General features: G+C 43.3%; 1 protein-coding gene across 7 annotated transcripts in view; it reads right to left on the bottom strand.

Moving 5' to 3' along the window:
• eps15l1a (epidermal growth factor receptor pathway substrate 15-like 1a) overlaps positions 1–21631 on the bottom strand; it is a 67011-nt gene that overhangs the window by 29680 nt on the left and 15700 nt on the right. For all 7 annotated transcript variants that reach the window (XM_063201132.1, XM_063201135.1, XM_063201136.1 and 4 more), the window contains 8 exons: positions 20816–20976; positions 17523–17679; positions 17019–17081; positions 14688–14773; positions 12502–12574; positions 11719–11880; positions 9627–9824; positions 5250–5414 (listed from right to left, as the gene is read on the bottom strand). In XM_063201132.1, the coding sequence (XP_063057202.1) occupies positions 5250–5414; positions 9627–9824; positions 11719–11880; positions 12502–12574; positions 14688–14773; positions 17019–17081; positions 17523–17679; positions 20816–20976 (1065 nt within the window). The remainder of the gene's footprint in view (positions 1–5249; positions 5415–9626; positions 9825–11718; positions 11881–12501; positions 12575–14687; positions 14774–17018; positions 17082–17522; positions 17680–20815; positions 20977–21631) is intronic.

Below are 21631 nucleotides of genomic sequence, written 5' to 3'. Positions count from 1 at the left end.
GAAAACAAAATATTTTGGCAGAAAATTGTTCCGACAATGGGCCACTTCAGTCGACAACGATGCCGCTAGCGGCCCAGGTCCAGAGGGGAAACTGCGGCAGGAATGTGTCCGTCTGAGGGAAGAAACGCAAACTGAACCGAGGCGAGCCCCCCGTCCCCCACCTTTCTCGGGGTTGGGTTTCAGTTTAATAACGTGCGGGGCAATTTTCATTCTCTTGCAATTTGCAGTTCGCAGTCTGAGTCTGAGTAGGGGCCCATTAGACTCAGCTGGACCAAATGAAAAGGTCCGCTCAATAAGAAACAGCCTCGGCCAATCTCTCTGGGTGTCAGGTGTCCTTCCACTCCTCCTCCTCCTCCCCCCTTTCTCTCTCGCTCTCTCTCTCCCTCCATCCCTCCTTAAAACGGGCCTTCACATGCCAACCAGGCGGCCTTCGCTGTGAAAACGTTGCGTGTTGCGTTTCATTAAAAGACGCCCCGTCACATTACACAATGAAGAAACCCCAGGCCCTAATCCCGGCTCGCTTGCCCATGACACAACTCTGCCGTGAAGTGAAATGAAATTCCAGGGCACGAATGAGTGGCGAGCGGAATCCTCTGGAAACGCAACTGGTAATGAAGACTGGAATAATAAAAACACGGGGCAAGATTAAGTAACCCACTGCCTTGCAGGGCCGGGCTAAGATGGTCCTGGGGCCCCTAGGCTACAGGTTGCTGTGGGGGCCCCCCTTGAAGGTAAATTTCGCTACAAATGTACATAGGCAGTGTCATAATTACAAGCTAGGAAAGTAAGGGTAAGCATGTCTACCAAGTGTACTCAACATGATGGATGAATTTTTCAATATTGCGTCTTATTATCACAATTCTGCATTTTCCCACTTTTGGCCAGTGAGGGGCCCCCTGGCAAGTGGGGGCCCCTAGGCTGCAACCATATCTAGCCTGTGCGTTAATCCGGCCCTGACTGCCAGAGTCTAATGATCCGCACGTTATGTTAGTTGTACAAGATATGCTGGAAAGAGAACGGAAAGATCACAATCCCTGTGGTAATTGCCCACAAGGCTAACCTTAAGCAGTGCAGGTCTAAAAAAAATGGAGCGAATTAAAAAATGAGGGCAATAATACCAGTGCTGGAAAAGGCTTTACATAAATATCCTGATAATCTTCTCACTTCATTCTGAAGATCTCGACAGCTGAGACCAATTTTACCCTCACAGGTGAACTTCATGCCGTTTTGACAGGAGGCTCAATGCATGGCATGCAATACGTACGCCACTTCTGGAACTTATTAATGTATGTAAGATTCCTACACTTCTGGTTTTGACATTTTTCATTCTAAACACATGAACCTCCTTCAAAAACAGCCAGCGGAACGTCAACAACCAGACCGTCGCTCCTTTCCTTCTCTTTGCCGTATCTGTGGCATCGTAGTAATGAAACTATACAACCTTGCAGATCAGCACCAGTTAAACAACATGTTGCTAAAGTTACGGTGTAAGTGGATCAACGCAGGCTGTACGCTTAAACTTCACGCTACGGTGTTGTGACCGCAGTGCCCTTTTGTCCTTCCTCCATCTTCTGCTTGAAAGGATGTGACACGTATTGGGGCACAGAGGTCACCGCTGGTGCACGCTGCGTCCTACGCAACCGCCCGATACTATACTCTCCCCACGTGTAGCTCGCTTTGACAGGGTGCAGGCTGCTGGGTAGCGCAGCACAGCTGGGGGTTTCGGGCATCGATATGGTATACTGGTGGCTAGCGAACAACACCGGTTGGTTACTTACTGCCAGTGCTTTACTGTAAACTACAGAAACCAGAGAAACTAGGTGTGGAGGGGCAGGGAACTGGGGGCAAAGGTATCAGCTCATGGGCGAAGTTCAGGTATTAGTCATCCACAGCCAGCGTTCACCCCAGGTAAAGTCAATAAAAAAAATAAAAAAATGCAACAGACATGTTGCAACATACTGGTGCATATCTGCACCCTTGGTTAATGCAAACACACATCCATGGTAGAGGTTGGGCACAGATAGAATGCCTCAGAGCAATCATAGTTTGTCATCTCCATCATTGCAGTCATTCAAATACGTGTGCATGCAACAGCAGACTACAACAGACAAGTCTCTCCCAAGGACAGATAATAACAAAGACTTGGCACTCCACCAGCTGCAGTCAAAGGAAAAAGCATAGAGGTAGAAAATAACACCAGAGAGGACACAGCAATATGCGACAGCACTGGGAAATGGCAGATGGAGCTACCCAACTTCCGTAGGTAGTGTAGGTACCTTCAGGCAATGCAAGTCAATGGAGAACACGCCCACCCCTGTCAAAAAATTGACTAAAACTGTGTGAATATGAAGTAACACATTAATCAAAGACCAGATTTGAAATGTCAGGCTAAATATCTACTTAAATCCTATGAGTCGATAAAATACATTTAAAAATCAAATAATATATTTTATGAACATAGTTAGCAACACACTTCAACTATTGTCCTTGTATAGTGTGTTGATGGACATTTTCACATGATTAAGCCATTTTTGACAGAGGTGAGCCTCGTTCTCCGTTAATTTCCATTTCTCTGATCTACCTACAGATAATGGCCGCTACAGATTGCCGTAAAAAGGGGGGCGGGGTCATCTCTAGTGTTATTTTCTACCTCTATGGGAAAAAGTTTGTACACCCTTTGAAATTTGTAACATTTCTGTCAAAATTGGTCATAAAACATGGTCTGATCTTACCGGAAATCACAGAGAAAACACCTACTGAATGCAAGGGTAGACTGGTACTTACTTATGCCTTGCTGTCCTGTGAATGTTTACATCTTATGGCCAATAAAAATATGATCACATGTAAATATTTGGGTGGAATTAGTTAAAGCAGACTCTTTTTGTTCCTTCTTGTTTGTTTCTTTGCAGGAAGATCAGACTATGTTTTATGACCAACTTTGACAGAAATGTAATACATTTCAAAGGGTGTACAAACTTCTTCCTATGACTGTAGCCATAGGTACGTCATGGGCAGCCATAGGTGAAAGCTAAAGCCTAACTGGGAAACTCCAACTGCCATTGTTAGTGTGACACAGCCTTCCACAGCACACAAGTGAGCACTGCACACTGTGACTGCATTTATGCCTCACCCGTGTAAGGGGGCAGCCTCCAATGGCGCCCAAAAGGCAGCAGTGTGGCGGGATGGTATCATGCTCAGGGTACCTCAGTCAGGGAGGAGGATGGGGAGAGAGCACTGGTTAATTACTCTTCCCTCCAACCTGGCAGGTCGAACCAGCAACCTTTGGGCTACAAGTCTGACCCTAACCACTTACCCATGACTGCCCTAGGTAAGCAGTGGAGTAGACATGGGTAAGCTGTTAGGGAGGGAGACTTGTAACAAGAGTAACAAGTTCAATTCCTAACACCACCAGTCAGACGGAGGGAGGGAACATCCCCAGTCCTCCTCCATCACTGAAGTACCCTGAGCATGATACTGTGCCCCTTGGGGCGCATTTGGGCAGCCCCTTGCATAGAGGTATCAATGTATTCAACCCATTTAAGCCTAAACCACATGCAAAAAAGCCTGCTGAATGCCTTAGCCCTTTTTGGGAAAAGGTTCCCTCAGCCTATAAAAACCTTATATCTCAGCCTCTGAAACAAAAACATGGAATAAGTTGCATTTAAAATCTAGGACCCTCCTTTTGCATTACAATGTGGTCATTCAGGTCTGACATACCCACATTTTGAATAAAAAAACCCTCTAATCTCAAGAGCCTGAATGCAGCGTGTATGTCGCTCCAGGTCGCGTAGGTCAACGCAGGCTGGCTTAAAGATATCCTATGCAACTTTGACATAAACACACCGATATAAACAACTTTATAGCGGCCTCTAGTGGTTCTGCCGAAAATCTGCATTGAACTAAATTAGACAGACATTGGCTTCGAGATTATGTGCGAATGTGCGAATGTGCGAATTAAATTTCTCCGTCTTCTGTAATTAGCCATATTGCCTTCCTGGCATTCAGCTCTCTCCACTTCTAAGGGGCTTTATCATATGAGCGATTCTCCCCCTGCTTATGAGTTCGCTGCTTCGTCTATTCACTTCACACAACTGAAATCATGTTTGCACTTCCTTCAGATTAATATTATTTGATCCACTTGTTCCCGGCAGATATCCCCGTCTTTATTTCACATTTCCAGTAACTATATAGTACCTGTACATTAGAAGAACGAGGAAACAAAGGTAATTGCTTATTTTGTTGTCATAATAAAGATTTCGAAGTCGAGGTGAAGACGCGTTTTTATCTTGTGTGGTGTTGAAAGTGAAAGTGGACATCCATAAGCCGGCAAGAGATCACATTTTGTCTCCTCTTTATCGGCAACAACATATATTTTTAGCCTCGCTCGACTGATTGTGTCCTTTGACATCAAGTAAAATGTGCGATATCAGATTTCAACTCATATACATTTGTGTAGCTTTGTAATCTAAACGAGGTGGCGTGTGCTTTGAGAATGCTAATGCATAAATCCCAGTGCAGTGAATGAATGACAAAATCCACATCTCGGCTCTCTCTGATTTGAAGCCCTTTTCCAATGTTCACACAAGCGATTTATTTGCCTGTCCAAACCTTTCATCTCAATTAGCTCGTGATTTATTTGCAGTCCCATTCCTTGTTTTCGCTGCATGCGAGCGTAATATTTTACAATCAGCTAGCCAGTTTTCAGCGAGCTGCTGCTGCTGCTGCTGCTTAGTTAGTAAACGAAGGGGAATGGGTCTCGTTCCGCTCATACAGCATAGAAATCTAGACGCCCCTAGCGGCCGCAAATTCCACAACAACAAAAGGTGCGGCGCCGCCAGGCAAAACTGCAAGTGCTGTTTCGGCGCAAGAGCAGTAGGCAGTGATGGAAATATTGCCATATTCGCCATAACGGGTCAGTCAAGCAAAACCTTGAGTTCCAAGCCATTTTATGACTATGAAAAAGTTGCATAGTGTTTCTTTAAATGGGTTAATTATGCACTGTGTGGCCCTGCTGTGGCCAACCGGTAGGACACTCGCCTGCCATGCGGCTGACCCAGGCTGACCCAGGTTCAATTCCCGGCCCTTTGCCGACCCCTCCCAGTCTCTCTCCCAATTCGCTTCCTGTCCATCTCTCACACTGTCCTATCAAATAAAGTTGAAAAAATACCACCCAAAAACAGCATTTAAAAAAAAAAAAATCATGCACTGTGTCACGATGATGGTGGCCGGGACTTCATTCTAGAACTAACCATGGCGCCGAAGCCTCCATTCTCCTTCTCGGGGAAGCCCTCACTCATGTCGGCCAGGTTGGTCATGCTGCCGCCGTGCGTGCCGTTCAGGGTGCTGTTGTACTGCTCGATGTTCTTGCTCATCTCCTGCTGATTGTCCTGGATCTGCGACAGCTTGCTGCGAGCCTGAACGACACAAACACAAAGCAAACCACTGAAGTCAAAAACCCTGGTGAATGTCGTAGACAGCATGTGTTGGAGTTAGGGCTGCATGATATCAGAAAAAAAATTGATACTCGATAACAGCATGCAATACCTCAATATTTCACCATATTTAGAAATATAGCAGTGTTTTTCTTGTCACTAATTTGTCGGTCTGTGTGGTGGGGCGTGGCTTTGGTCATGGCAGACTTCTTGCGCATTTGTTGACATTCAGCAAGTGATTGAACGGCAGAGAAATGTTTTACTTGTTCGCAATAATTAAGTCATTTCCGCGTTACGCATATCGCCACTCTTGATGTCGCGATTTCGATACATTTAATTTCGATATATTGTGTGGCCCTAGTTGGAGGAGTATCCTTCTAACACCAACGACAACAATCAACACTGACAAAACGCCCCTGTGAATCCAGTGCCATCCATGCACCTGGGATGTGCGCGAAGTTACTATTTCAAAAACAAAACCCATTTTAAGTGTTTTCAGGGTGTTTTAGGGTTGAGAGAAATGGTTCTTGCCTAGTCATGGTGCTATAGCTGCCTTAAGCTGGCATTTCATGGTTGCAGCTCTGTGCATCTGTATTTGCAAACATTTTAGCTCTCTAAGAGTAGATGCTACCCATAACATGCATCCAACCAACATAGCCCAATCACAAAATTTGGCTTCAAGGATACAATTTGTACGATTTTTTCCATGCCTTTCCTTAAATTTAAAGGGCAGCGTAGGGACAGCATACCCATGGCTGTTTTGAGATTATCATGTCAAAGCAAGCAAAAAAAGAGCTTTTTTATCTGAAGGCAGAGGTGACTGGAAGGTCTGACTGTGTTAAAGATATGAGGTATGTACTCAACCCGAGTACCCAACACTTTCACACTTAACGGGCCTTCCGCTCTCACAAACTTTGAGAAAGGAAAATGCGTAGGTGTGTGTACGGTAGGAAGTTGTGATGTATATCAAACATATCTTTTTCCTAATGCAAAAAGGCAGCATGTCCTTAAGTGATGCAGTCCATGTGAGAACGACTATACAGAGAACCAGCTGGGAAAAGCTGTCAGCCGTCTTTCTGAAGGTTATACCACCTTGCTGTGTCATCTTGTTATACGATTAGTACACATGTTAATGTGAGCTGGCTTTTTTCCCTTCTTCTTCTTCTCCTTTCGCGTGGTTTGTGAACAGTCTCTCACTTGTGCAAGAAAGCGTGCCTGAAGTGCAGAAGCACCACTTCAGATGGTCTAATACAGAAACTGCCAGTAGGCACCCCACCCAAAGAACAGGAAGGGCGTGGGGCGCTCAAACGTGAGAAAGTTTGATAGAAACGTGCGCCCACATAATTGCACTCTATCTGGCTTTTGCCACGCTGATAAACATGAATGTTTTACAGATAAACAAAATATAATCGTGTCAAAAAATAATTCATGCACTAATAAATAAATGAACGGCATTTTTTTTAGCTTCTATTTTTTTTCAAGGGTGACATTATGTTGAAAACAACCTTATCTTGAATGTGTGAAGTTTATGCATCTGTCTGGAGAGGCCTAACGTCACACATGGGTGCATCGTTTGCAGGCTTACTAACACTTCATGATCATGCTGTACAGTCTACACAACAGACACCCTCTTATGTGATGTTGATTTTGATTACGTAAAGGTGCACAAGGTGCAATATTTTCAGTAGTTTCTTTCCAGAATTCATGCTGCCTGTTTACAAATGTTACTTTTTTCACAAATACTTACCATCACCTTCAAATGTTAGTATTTATTATTACTTAGTATTTATTATGACTGGGAAATTGCACATTTTGTCCACCAGTTTCCAGATGTAGATTGTTTTAGCTGCAAAACTTACTGTACTTTGGTCATACTAGTAAATATTCGTTTATAATTTAGTAAATATTCCTAAAAAGACACATTTGGCAGTAGGCAGCAAAATTTCAATGAGCAGCATCAATTGTAATACCAACTCTGGTCACCATCCTACGCAGTGCACCTTTAACTTTATTCACAGACTCAACCTAGATCCTGAGTTGAAAAGTGACATTTGATCACCCAATTTGCTACAAAAAATATGAATCCCTCTTGTGATAAAAGCAAACGTCGTAGAAATTATTTACACAAAGCTCTTTGTGTAGACTCTGTTTTAATCAAAGAGCATAGGAGAAGGGCTTTGCTCCAAGATTAAGCCTTTAGCTATTTGAAGTTTTATTGCAAATTTAGCATGAACCATTTTTTTCCAGCAGCAGTCAGGTCAGACCTTGTTCAAGAAAAGGAGTCAGTGCTCATGCACTATCCTCTTCCAGACTCACATAGAACATCAGGTACAGTACATACACCTGATTTCATCTTCCCCATGTCTTTTTTACCAAGAAAATAATATCAATCTTCACAAGATCTGTAAAGCTAACAGTCTCACGGTTTGAGGACTTGACATGGCCCATGTGAGTCATCTGGGCTCCTTATGTGGTAAAGGTGTGAGCTCTGAGACATCATTTCATGTGATAAACGTAGGCAGCAGCACAGTGTGCCCGACTGAGTGTGCAATACAGAGAAGAGACCATGCTGTATGTATGTGTATTCGTATAGGTACCCTAGGTGTAATGTTTGTGTACTGTCTATGTCTAACTGTCTATGTCCATACCTAAAGTGTATGTCTATGTCTGCACGAGAAAGTAAGAAAGGTAATTTCAATTAATTATCTGACCAGCACATGTAAAGAAATTCACAATAAAGCCGACTTGACTTGACATGCTGTAATGACACACCCTACTGGGCAGAATCTGCAACAAGCGCTCTCCTACCCTGCACTCTACCCTGTGGTGGATACACATCTTCATTAGAAGATTTAATCTTTATTAGAAGAGTTCTGAGTAAGGATAGACCGATATATCTGCCGATATTTGCGTTTTTTTTAAGTGTATCGGTATCAGCCGCTACATGTGTGATTTTGGCCGATACGCAATATTTATTATTTTATTATATTCAGGTTTTTTAAAAGCACCAAGACACTTTATTTTTGTATTACTTGATTGTTAAAGTGGGTGTTTAAATGTTACAAGTTCTACCTCAAATTGATAATGTTAAATAAATGTTTATTTTTAACTTGAGACCTGGAATATTTGTCATTATTTTTACTTTTTTTTTTTACCCGTATAGGCCCCAAATATCAGGTATCGGCCAAGGGTGATGAAAAAAAAAATCGGTATCGCGTCGGCCATTAACAAACCCGTATCGGTCGACCTCTAGTTCTGAGTAACGTGTATGTAACAGGATCTTTTTTTAGTGTATCCACATACATTACATATGTACACTGTAACTACCCAACACTCAACAATCATATAAAGTGCATTATATAACATGCTGTTACATACTGCTAACATACGGCTCAATGAATGCCTCTTTCTCTCTCTCTGATTCCTGCCATGATATTTTTCGGCATGTGCGATTGTTGTTGATTACCAACCCATGTGTGAGGAGTGTTGCTTTCTGAAGCATGGGAACTCCCATCCGTATACACCAGACAGCGTGTCGAGATTCACCGCGACAGCCAATTCCCAAATCTACCTGGACTCATCACACAAGCCAAATTCCAATTCCATCTATTAATCTGCATAATGCACAATTTTTTCCGTCAGCAAGCAGTTAAGTTGTTTTACAACCCGTCCCAGATTTCTCTTCCACTCCTGGGCTGCGTCTGGGGCGGCTGCGTCTGGGGTGTCTGTGTCTGGGGCGGCTACTGTGAGCGTTGGTGTCCCTCACCTGCTTCATTTCATCTGACCCAATTCTACCTGGATTCATCATCCCATCTCCACCCCTTCATCTGCATAATGCCGGATTTTTTTTATTTTTTTTTTGCCATTTTTATATTCCGTCCTAGACTTCCTTCCACTCCTGAGCAGCTTAAGGGAGTGGTGGAGTGAGGGTGTGAGTGTCAGGCGTCTCCTAAAATTACACTTGGCTGAGACTTTTATCCAAAGCGATATATAGTTATACATTACTGAACATTGGTTACTGTGTGGAGCAATGTGAGGGTGGTGAGGTGCCTTGCTAAAGGGAGTAAAGCTCAGTAGGGAATTCGAACTTGCAAACATCCAATCCCAAGGCCGAGTCCCTAGCCCTCGAACCCGGGTCGCCAGCGTAGTAACCCAGTGTCCTATGTTAGGCCATGGCAGGGTCAAGTTGCTCACCTGGTTGATCTCGTCCTGCGTGGCCTTGAGGGACTTGATGATGGTCTCCAGTTGCAGCTTGCCGGCCTGCAAGCTCTGCTCCAGCTGGCCCTCCTCCTGCTGCAGCCGGCCCAGCTCCGCCTTCGCCCGGTCCAGCTCCTCCTCCTGGCTCTGCAGGTCCGACTCCTGCGAGTGGATCTGGGTCTGCAGCGACGAAATCTACACACACACACACACACACACACACACACACACACACACACACACACACACACACACACACACACACACACACACACACACACACACACACACACACACACACACACACACACACACACACACACACTTTATATTACCCATTTAGTCTACGGCCAGTCCCCCTACCACCACCACACACAATCCTTGCGAATGTTTATGAAATTTGTTTGCTGGTGAGCTCAAAGAGTAGAGTAGCGAGTAGAGTATCATTTATTGATCCCAGGGGGAAATTAAAGAGACCAGGAGACCTTTCAACTTCCTTGTTTGGTACTTTACTTTGAGCGCCCGTGGCAGTGAAGCCTCTAACACCCCTCTGTTTATGGCCTTAATTACTTGACTATGGGGAGACAAACGACCTCATCCTCAACACAGACAAGACGAGGGAAATTATAGTGGACTTTAGAAAACATCCTCCTCCCCTACAGCCTCTGCACATTAAAGGGACAGAGGTGGTGAGGGCTGAAAGTCATAAATTCCTAGGCATGCAAGTAACATCAAACCTGAGCTGGAGTCTGAACACCACATCCATCGTGAAAAAAGCCCAGCAAAGGCTGTACTTTATTAGGATGCTTAGGAAGGCTGGACTGAACTACCGCCCTCTTACCCAGGCCTACAGAGGACTTGTAGAGAGCATCCTCACAACAGGCATCACTGTCTGGTATGGCAACATCACTCAGGCTGAAAGGAAGTCTTTGCAACGAATAATCAAGACTGCAGAGAGGATTATAGGCACAGCACTTCCCTCCATGGACTCCATATATGTACAGCGCAGCCATAGGAGAGCAGAGAGAATCATTAAAGACCCACTCCATCCAGCTAACTCTCTGCTCAAACACAAGAACTGCACATACAAACGAGACAGAAAGAAAGGAAAAGATGGGAAAGGGAAAGACAATAATGAGGACATAATGAAGGAGAGACAATGTAGGAGTCAACAAGGTGAGACAGACAGAGGAGATTAAAGGACAGAGGATGGAGTGGAAGAGGGAGGGAGGACAAGAAAGGAGAAAGGAGGACAGAGACATACACACCATGGGAGACGAGTGAGCATGTGTCAGTGAGGTGAGAGGAGGAGAAACTAAGGAGTGCCAGGGAGGACACACAGAGGAGAAGAGAGGAAGTGGGAGATTGGTAATAAAACAGGACCCGGGTTCAAATTTCGCAGTTTCACGTCAAAGGAGTGTAGTGATAGCACACAGGTGGGATGCTGCTTTGGATATTTAGGAGATCAATTTGTCATGGAGGATGTAATAAATGACATTTTTTGGAATCACTTATTGGATGTTCTAACACATAACAGCAGCCAATTTGCCAAAAGACACAAAACAAAACATTCTTAGTGAAAATGATTTGTTTTTTTAAACTCAACAACTCAGAGTTTCCCAACTCTGCAAGATTAACTAGGAACTTGTGCCTCACATTTTGAGCACGTCCTCTAATGCAGTGGTTCTTAACCTTTTTTCTTAAAGCACCCCCTTAACCTGAGCCAAAGACAAGCAGCGCACCTCCAACCCAAAACTCTACACGTGTATACGCACTGATTAATTACAATGATTCTGGCTTGATACACTAATCAATATCTGCCTTTACATGGGGAACAAAACATGTATTAAGTTGGCTTTGATTTGGCCTTGTTATAATGGTCGCAAGCCGAGTTCTGGTCACAACCTAAACACAAACAAAATTCCGTGCATCCCCTGAAATCTCTGGCACACCCCAAGGGGTGTGTGTGTGTGTGTGTGTGTGTGTGTGTGTGTGTGTGTGTGTGTGTGTGTGTGTGTGTGTGTGTGTGTGTGTGTGTGTGTGTGTGTGTGTGTGTGTGTGTGTGTGTGTGTGTGTGTCTCAGTCTCACCATTTGGCTCTCCTCTTGGCACTTGTGCCGCACGTCGTTGAGCATGTCCTCCAGCTTGGCCTTCTGCTGGTCCATCTCCTCCAGCCTCTCCTGGGCGTCCTGCTTCTGGGACTCCAGCTCCTGTAGGCTGCACGTCTCACGGTCCAGGTCATTCTGCATCTCCTGAGAGAGAGAGAGAGAGAGACACACACACACATATACATTTTACTTCTTTATTTTTACCCACAAACTCTTCATTCAGATGCTGCTTCAAAGCGCTCAAAAGTTAGCATGTCTGTGTCGAAGTATGCACTAGGTTTCAATGGTAAGGACTCACACACCATGGGCAATCCACGTAAAAACATTTTGACTTAAGTTAAGAGGCTGAAAGACGAAGACGGTTAAAAATCTGCCCTCTATCATCCGCTATGGTGAAATACACACATGAGGCAAACTTAGTGCGGTCTGTATGAAATTCTCACGATTTCAAGGCCTGAAACAGTTCTGAAACAATTCTTCTGGACGGAATACTCCTTCTGTCATACTATCATTCCACCACTGGAACGTTGTAATAGTCACTGAAAACAACTTTACTACCATAGTACTACACAATACTATGACAGTGCACAGGGCCTTTAGTAACAAAATCTTACATAGGACCTGTATATTCATCTCCAATATTCCAATGGAGTGTTTGGTCATAGAAACCTTCACAGTCAACATCAGTCTGGGTAATGTTTTGTGCCACACAAAGCCCCAAATGCAGATGCCGTGTACTATTGTGCTAGGCTGTGTTGTTCTCACCTGGACCTCTGTGGTCTTATGCCGGATGGCCTCTTCCGTCTCTCGGATCTCCTGCTCCAGAGTGTACTTCTCTCTGAGAGGAGAAACAGCCAAATAACAACCACTTCCAACTCTGTGTTTGCAAAAAACATGAACAAAATTTACCACCGTTTGCCTCCTCCACACACCCACACACACACACATAGAGACACATGTAAAAACACAGCCAAAGCCAATGAAAAAGAAGAGACAGAGACAGAAACAGAAATGAAAACGGCAAAAAACAAAACAAAAGAGAGGAACCAAAGTGTGAGGTGAGGTGAGGTGAGGTGATCCGTGATGAGGAGATGAGATGCTCATTACCTGAGTGTCTCCCAGTGTGTAAAAGCGAGAGTGCTGATGCAGCATGAGGAGTAAGTCATGACAAAACAAAAGATTTGATCAAATAAACGTAAATTACACACCATCAAGGAGCGCCAAGAGGACCACAGGTGGGCAGATTTAGTTGCACAGGAGACCAAATAAAAGGAAAATTCAGGCCACTTCCAACATGCAGTCGCATTGCTCACGCGAACCTTGAATTGTCCGTACCCAAAGACGAGACTTTGTTTTCCCTTCAGCCCTTGCTGAGGTCCTAACCTGCTACCTGGGGGCATTGCTTGTTTACATAGTTTTTGAAACGTCTTAATCTCATCCAAAATATGTTGAGGGGATCCATCTTGGTGGGTCATACAAACACATAGCCTGCATCAACGCATACTCTTCCCCATCATTAGAGTCTTAAAGACATCTTCCAGAACTCTTCATTGAATTGTCTGTACCCAAAGAAACCGCCATTGTTTCTGTTCAGCCCTTTCTGAGGTCCTGGCCCGCAAACTGGAGGGATTGCTTGTTTACATAGTTTTTGAAATATTTTAGCCTCATCCAAATATTATTCCGAAAGGTATACACTATCAGCAGACACTTAATATAGCACAGCAGCACTAACTTTTTTGGGATGATATTTGGAACATGTTAAGACACACTCCCATGCCCACAGTTAGCAGGCTACGCTGAAGAACAAAAAAGAACGCTTCAGCATCCGGTAGTGAAAAGTCAACAAAAAAAGGTAGCAGCATCGTTCAGTGACAAGTCAAGGGTAGCATGAACAATACAACTGCATGTTGAAATTGGCAAGAATTCTCGTTTTAAGGGGTGGTGTGGCGAGTTGAGGACAGGAGATCGGAGACATGTAAACACCACCAACCAGTGAAGCCCTCATCCAACACTACCACCATCACCACCACCATCAGAAATCTCTTCTGTTACCTGTCTCTTCCTTTGAAGTGGGAAATTTAATGCCAGCGCTCTATAAGAATTTTAGAGGAGCACACTCACTTTTGAGGCCAAAACAGGCATAGGCATAAAACAAACAAATGCAACACAACGCAACACAAGCAAAATAAAATCACACGTAAATAAATAATGACATTGACAGGAGGAGGCATCTGAACACTTAAATTCCTTTTTCTTGTTGTTCTTTTTTGATAGTGTTGTTTTAGTTTGGGAGGTTAACCTCCCAATTGGTGATACAATTGAACACCTTCCCTTCTAACATCTGCAAGTCAACAGCCTTGTTACATCCCTGTATTAGAAATAAACAGTAACTGAAACTTGAGTGCCATCTAGTGGCCAAATCAATAAAATAAAGTTCCTGTCTGTGCGTGCGTGCGTGCGTGCGTGCGTGCGTGCGTGCGTGCGTGCGTGCGTGCGTGCGTGCGTGCGTGCGTGCCTGCGTGCCTGCGTGCGTGCGTGCGTGCGTGCGTGCGTGCGTGCGTGCGTGCACTGTAATGCAATGTGTGTGTATCAGCTTGTGAAAACAGAACAATATGCATGTTCCAACGCAGTGTGTTCATGCTTTGAAAACACAAAATTATCTAGCAATAAAACACTCGTACATGGGGAGGCAGAGCCAACTGCGTGCCGGTTGGTAATCTAATGGAGGGACATTATTGCATTATTGCCCTGGCGCAAAGCCCTAAGGCACAAGGCCCCGAGGCCTGACAGTAAATCTCTCTGTGTGTCAACACACACACACACACACACACACACACACACACACACACACACACACACACACACACACACACACACACACACACAGACACACCCACGCACACGCACACGCACACATAAAAACACACCCACACAGGCAATGGAAAACCCACCTCTGTAGCTGTGCTATCTCCTGGCTGATGTCATCAAGTTCCTTGATGCCGGTGAATTCCCCCGAGCCCACAGAGCTGGAGCTGTCCTGTTGGGGAGGACGCGCATGGGGGACAGAGACAGTTAGCATGGGGGAGACAGCCTTGACAACATACCAACACCAAGGGCCTATTGCTGGTTCAGGAGTAAACTAGGTGAAGTTAAGAGGAAAATCATCTAATAGAGGAGTCTGAACCTTGGCGTTACCATCTCAGAGGACCTCACCTGGGACAGTCACACACAGCGCATTGTTAAAAAAAGCCAGCAACGTCTGTACCACCTCAGACGATTGAGAAAATTTGGGATGAGACCCAAGATCCTGAGGTCGTTTTACAGAGGCACCATTGAGAGCATTCTGACGGGGACCATTACTGCATGGTATGGGAACTGCTCTCAAGCCAACAGGAGAGCTCTTCAGAGGGTTGTGCGTACAGCTCAGAATATATGCGGCTGTGACTTACCCTCCATACTGGAGCTATTTGAGGGAAGGAGCATCAGGAAGGCAAAGAAAATCTTGGCTGATCCTAGTCACCCCAACCATGGACTGTTTACTATGTTACCATCTGGGAAACGGTACAGAAGCCTGAAATCTCATACTACCAGACTCCAAAGTAGTTTCTTCCACCAAGCAATAAGATTACTGAATTCATGCTGAAGACAACAAGGCACTTTCTTTGCACTTTTTTCCCCCCCCCCCCCCCCTCTTTTTATTCTATTTTTATTTTTAAAATATTTTTGAGGACACAAGAAAAACACAACAATTTTTACTCTTTATAGGCTTCAAACCTATAATAAGACGTAATAAACTAATCTTGAATCTTGAATCTTGAATCTTGAAGACTCCAGACTCTTCTATTAGATGATTTACCTCTTAACTTCACCTGGTTTATTCCTGAACCAGCTTTGTAGTACTGGCCCCAGGAGGGCATTCCAGGACACTGGACCCCGTTTCTCGAAAGCAGCGTTGCGTGCTAGGTTTACAATGGGAAATTGCACCTAGTTACTTAATTAGCAACAATGTTGTCGAGAAACGCATACTTGGTTCAGCAGAAAACCAAGTTAAGTTGACCTTGAGGTAGTGGTAAATCATCTAATAGAAGAGCCCTCCAGAGTCCTCATTTTCATTACTTAATGATGCCAGCGGGTCATCTATTATTGGGTTAACCACTCTCTGTTGGTTACCTCAGCCAGGCTTATCACTTCAACATATTCTTGGAAAACCATCCATGGTTAAGTGATGAACCTGACCACCATTTAGTTAAGGATATGAGGATATTCTTTTGTTTTAACAAGTTCTTTTATTAGCCTATTTACCACTACCTCATGGTTAACTCAACCTGGTTATTCCCATCTTCTTGGAATACTCTCCCCAGCACCAAAACATATATACAGTACACACACCGCCCATTTTCCAAACAGAGAATAAGAAATAAAATAAACACAAAGACAGTGAGGGTAAGGTAATAATGAGCAGGACATGTGGGTGGGTGGGTGAGTGCCACCAGTACATGGGAGACGGGATAGAGAATAGAGCAACAGCACGCGGGGTTAAAGCTGTCTTCACCTCCCCTTCTCACTCCATCACCACCGGGGTGGAAGACAGGAGGACGGACACATGTCCCCGGGGTCACAGAGCACCCACAACTTGGAATTTTTCATCTTTTGACACAAATGCTTTTCAGAAAAAAAAGACAATGGGGCTCCTCTTGGCTAACAGGCCCAGAAAGCATTTGCTCGTTTTGTTGAATTGATTTTATACATCTCCTTTCAGTCGTAATTTACATACCCATGACTTGAACAATACTGGATGCTAACAGTGAAACAACCCAAACCATCAGCAGCGGTAAGAAGATTAAGATAGAAAGGGAAAGAGAGGGTTTCGCTTAAAGTCATGTTCAGCTCATTTTAATTAGACATCATTGCCGTAACGCTGAAATTCATAATTGAGTTTTAGGCTAAAATGCTATGTCAAAACACTGCTGACAATACATGGACGTCTAAGGACAATAACCTGGATGAGCGCAGTAAAAATGTACCGGTACATGAAATTCTCAACTTAAAAAGTGAATCAGAAGTCGAATCTGTCTGGAATTGTGAGCTTGAATGGCCACAAAAATAAGATATGAAGCAAAGAAATAAATAGAAATCAATGGAATTCAAATCTCATTAAGGTTTCATTCAATTAACATTTATGACATATTTTTTGGGTTTTACTGACAACCTTGACATTATCAATTTAGACAAAAGGAAATTAAAAACTGCTTATTCAACTTTAACTGATAAGATGAACTTACCCGCCGCATGTCTGAAAGGGCGGCCATTTCTGATCCCACAGGTGTCATGTATCCAGACAGATTCTACAGAACAGAGAGATGGTTATTAATCAGTAAAGATAATAGTGCAGTCAGAAATGCTTTCCTGTTAAGAATGAATTCAAGAGGTGTCAATGCCTCGATATTGAGATGCTGTCATTGAATAATACAGTCCCGTATAAAAATTCCGTGATCAAATCAGTCCTTTCAACAGAAACGAAAATGCCTATTGCCCATGTTAAATTGTGAAACCCCAATAAAGACACTTTCGCACAGCGTTATCATGTGCAGGACCACGTTTCTCGAAAGCATGGTTACTAAGTAACCAGTTAGCAACTTAGTAGGTTGCCAATGAGAAATTGCATTGCAACTAAGTCGCAAACTTAGTTAGCAATTGCAAATTGCATTGCAAGTAAGTCGCTAACTTAGTTAGCAACGCCGCTGTCGGGAAACGCACTCCAGCCTGGTTAAGGGACAGGTACAGACCGGTACAGGGGTGCTCCTCTCGGATGGCGGGATCATGTCGGCAGAGAGCGCCTGCGGAGGGTCGATGCCCTTACTGACTTTCTGCTGGATGAAGTGCATGGCCAGGCCAAACTGCTCTCGCGTCAGCTTCCCCATCTGCCGAGTGTCGGCCAGAGCCCTGCGGACACAGACACGTAGAGGAGGTGTGTGGGAGAAAGGAGTATGTGAGATGTGATGAGGTCATGAAGGTTTCACATCAAAAGATTAGTCCCTTAATTGAATTGAATTGAATTATTACAGACTCAGAATGTAAAAAAAACACGTAAAAAATACATAAAAACAGACATCACAAGATGGTACATCACAAACAATATGTTTGTCCCTTAATATGTTGTATACCAGGTATGAGGAACCTATGACTCTAGAGCCACATGTGGCTCTTTTGGGAACTGTATATGGCTCTTACTTATCTAGGGTTGCCTTGAAATATGGAATCGTCCTGTATTTATAGATAAAATTACGGGTTCCATATTGAGTTGAAACGGAACAAGGGAGGTTAAAAAGTGTTAAAATGCAGGAAATTACATCTAAGAAATACAACATTTTCACAGACCTTCACATAATGAAGTTGACAGTTACCAATCCTATACTTATACAATAAAAGCAATAAGTTGACAGTAGGCCTACTCTCTAAATTGTTGGGCTGAATTGAAATACATGAATTTGGTTGTATTCAGTGTTTTTAAAATGGTATGGCTCTCATGAAAATGTTTTTTTTTAAAATGCCGTTTATGGCTCTCTCCACCAAAAAGGTTAGGTTGTACACCAATTGAATAACAGAAAAAATTGCATCTGTGTTGGTCTGTGTTTTCTCTTCAGTTTCACATGAGAACACATGAATGTGTGCGAGACAAAAAGAGTGTGAGAGTAGACACAAGAGTATGAGAGTGTCTGGCCAGAGAATCAGCAATCTCTAGCCTCTGCATTTGCACATAGGCTTGTGTGTAACCAGAGAGTCAGTGACACTGTGCTCGTGTGTCCACGTTGGACTCTGCAAGGTGAGCTGGGGTGGCTGCCACACAGTGCACATGTGATCTGCTCCACAACATGATCCTACTGCTCGCTTGCTGGATGTGGCCAAACCACAGGAGCGCATCATGACTCTCTCTCTCTCTCTCTCTCTCTCTCTCTCTCTCTCTCTCTCTCTCTCTCTCTCTCTCTCTCTCTCTCTCTCTCTCTCTCTCTCTCTCTCTCTCATATCAGCTCTGTGATTATCAGAGGGTGTAGCTTATTCTTAATGAAAGTGAAAGCAAAAGCCCACCTGGGAAACTCCAACTCCTCTTGTCATTGTGACACAGTACTCCAGAGCACACAAGTGCACACTGCACACAACAAAATTGCATTTATGCATCACCCATGCAAGGGGGCAGCCCCCAATGGCATCCCAAGGGAGGAGTGGGGCAGGACGGACGGTACCATACTCAGGGTATCTCAGTCATAGAGGACGATGGGGCAGAGCACTGGTTAATTACTCCCTCCACCAACCTGGCGGGTCAAGAGTCGAACTGGCAACCTTTGGGCTACAAGTCGGACACTAACCGCTTACCCGTGACTGCCTAGTTCTAGTCCCTGCAGTAGGGCTCTACTCTCTAGACCAGGGATGTCAAACTCAGGCCCGGGGGGACAAATTTGGCTCGCAGAGCTATTTTATTCGGCCCGCGAGATCATTTCAAATGTGTATTGGCCCACATACACCATTAACGTAGGCCTATAGAGTAACAAGACTTGAACATGAAATGTGGTGTGTCAGGATGTGCAGACACATTTGAACTACTATGTATGATGTGAAAGTATGTGTGAGATTTGACTTTGAGTATGAAGTGCATGTATGCCCAATTTAAGTTCATTTTTAAAAATACAGATTGACTTTGGCTCGCGTCTTCGTTCTAGATTTTGATTTTGGTACTTTGAGTTTGACACCACTGCTCTAGACTAACAGACCATGGTAAATCAGTGAACAGTGAGCATGACTGGAGTGTCTGTCTACTCCGATTTCAAGTGTACCATTGGGCATCGAATTACAACACTTGCGGGTTAGGCTTTGTGGTTAAGTGTGCAGTGAACATTGAATCGGATGGAAAATGGACAAAGTTGATTTCTACTGTCAAGTTCATGCTTTCTTGCCTCAGAAAAACAATATCTCCATACAGTCATGTTACATTTAGAGATAGCAGACACGAAGTACAAACTGACAGAAGAGATTTCAATACAGAGATGACCATAAACTGTGTAACTCCTTGTCTCTTATCAAAACCAGTTCAAAAGAACAGGGCGCAGAGTGCTCCTGAGGAACACAAAAGTGGGTTGAGACACTGCAAGCATAAAAAAGTATCAGAAACACAGCAGTTTGTTCTTTGTTCTTTGGAAACAGTTGTGCTCCCATCAGTCTCACAAGAGTTGTATACGGTAGAAGTAGAAGTACTCTAAAGGTAAAATTACAATACTTCATACATAATATGATATCACAATGTTGGAACCATGTTATATCACACTAGCAATATTGTACAAATACTGCCCAAAAGGGAAGGGAGAAGGGAGATCTTCGATTACTGCCACATAATAAGGTCAAATTGCATTCTCTACTATGTTTTAACAGTTTGGCTCCATCATAAGGACCAGCAGGTGATAAAATGGTGGGCTTTTGGTCGAGACCTGTCACACTGTAAGCACTACAGAAAGGAAAACATTGCAAAACATGACAAGGAATACACCTACCATTTAAGCTGGTGAAATCATGTCCAAGATAGGAATTAACACTGTTTTTTATATAAAATCATCTCATCGGTTAATGTATTTAACTGTTAAGTGTTGTCTTTTGTTTTGTTTTTAGTCTTCCTCGACATTTGCTGCCATTTATTGTCCCCGTCCCAACTCTTTTGCGACGTGTTGGATTTATCAAATTAGAAATGAGTACATATGTCCCCCAAAACAATATTTTTTCTCGGTTTTAACACTTAATATGTTGTCTTTTCACTATTCTCCATCTAATGATGAGATTGAATGTTTTGAAAATGATAGCATTTTGATTTTATTCACTGTTTACCAAACGTCCCAACTTCACCGGAGTTGGGTTTTGTACATTTGTAAGATGTACAAACGTAAGTACAAAATTGGTACATGGTGTTACACTGGTATTACATGGTATTACATAATGTTACACTGGTTATTACACTATACCTAGATCCACTGTAATAGAAAACCATTAAAATAAAGTGTAACCGAGTACTTCTTCTATATACAACTCAGAGTCTCACCATATATGTGCCAGGAGGGCCTGAGGGAGCCCCGACTGCATGAAGATGTCTTTGACCTCCAGGCCGCTGACGAAGCCGTCAAGGTCAGAGTCCGTCTTCAAGAAGATGTCGTCATAGCGCCCCCTGTCTGCTACTGGTACCACCCAGTTCAACGTATGCTGCTGTCAAGTAAACAATATAACAAATAAAGCTCGTCAGACACAGCATGGCTACATGTTGGGAATAAAAATATCTGCATTGTTTACAAATAATCATTAATATCCAAAAAGTATGCAAAATGGGATTTAGAGACATAACCTACATATTAACTATATAGATATAGACAGTTACATTTTGTGTCATCAATAACCTGTGCATGCATTACAATTCTGAGTTCACACTTTGCTCGCAAATATTTACATCTTTAAATTAACATCACAATCAACGTAGAAGCCTTCATTGACACCATACAAGCCCAGGTGAAAAAGTGGTTCAATTTAGTACAATAAAAGCATGACTGAAGTGTACTTAGCATGTTAAAAGTGCACTCGTGCTTTTTGTGCTAAGAAAAAGTATGTTTACAATATGCTTATTTAAAGTGTACTTAAAATTAGATGTAATTAAGTTGCTCTCAAAGAAAGTACACTTAGCGAACCATACTTCAAGTGGACTTCGAAGATGTTTGGCTAAAGTGTATTTAGAGGAATATACTAATAGTGTTCTAATAGTGAACTTACTAAAAGTGTATTTTTTAATAACATATTGCAATTGTACTTTTTCAAAGTGCAATATGATTACACTTCACCCAAATGTCTTTGAAGTGTGATTTTCTATAGT

This window comes from Engraulis encrasicolus, chromosome 6 (genome assembly GCF_034702125.1).
Source record: "Engraulis encrasicolus isolate BLACKSEA-1 chromosome 6, IST_EnEncr_1.0, whole genome shotgun sequence".
NCBI classification, from domain to species: domain Eukaryota; kingdom Metazoa; phylum Chordata; class Actinopteri; order Clupeiformes; family Engraulidae; genus Engraulis; species Engraulis encrasicolus.
This window is presented reverse-complemented; position numbering and strand designations above follow the sequence as displayed.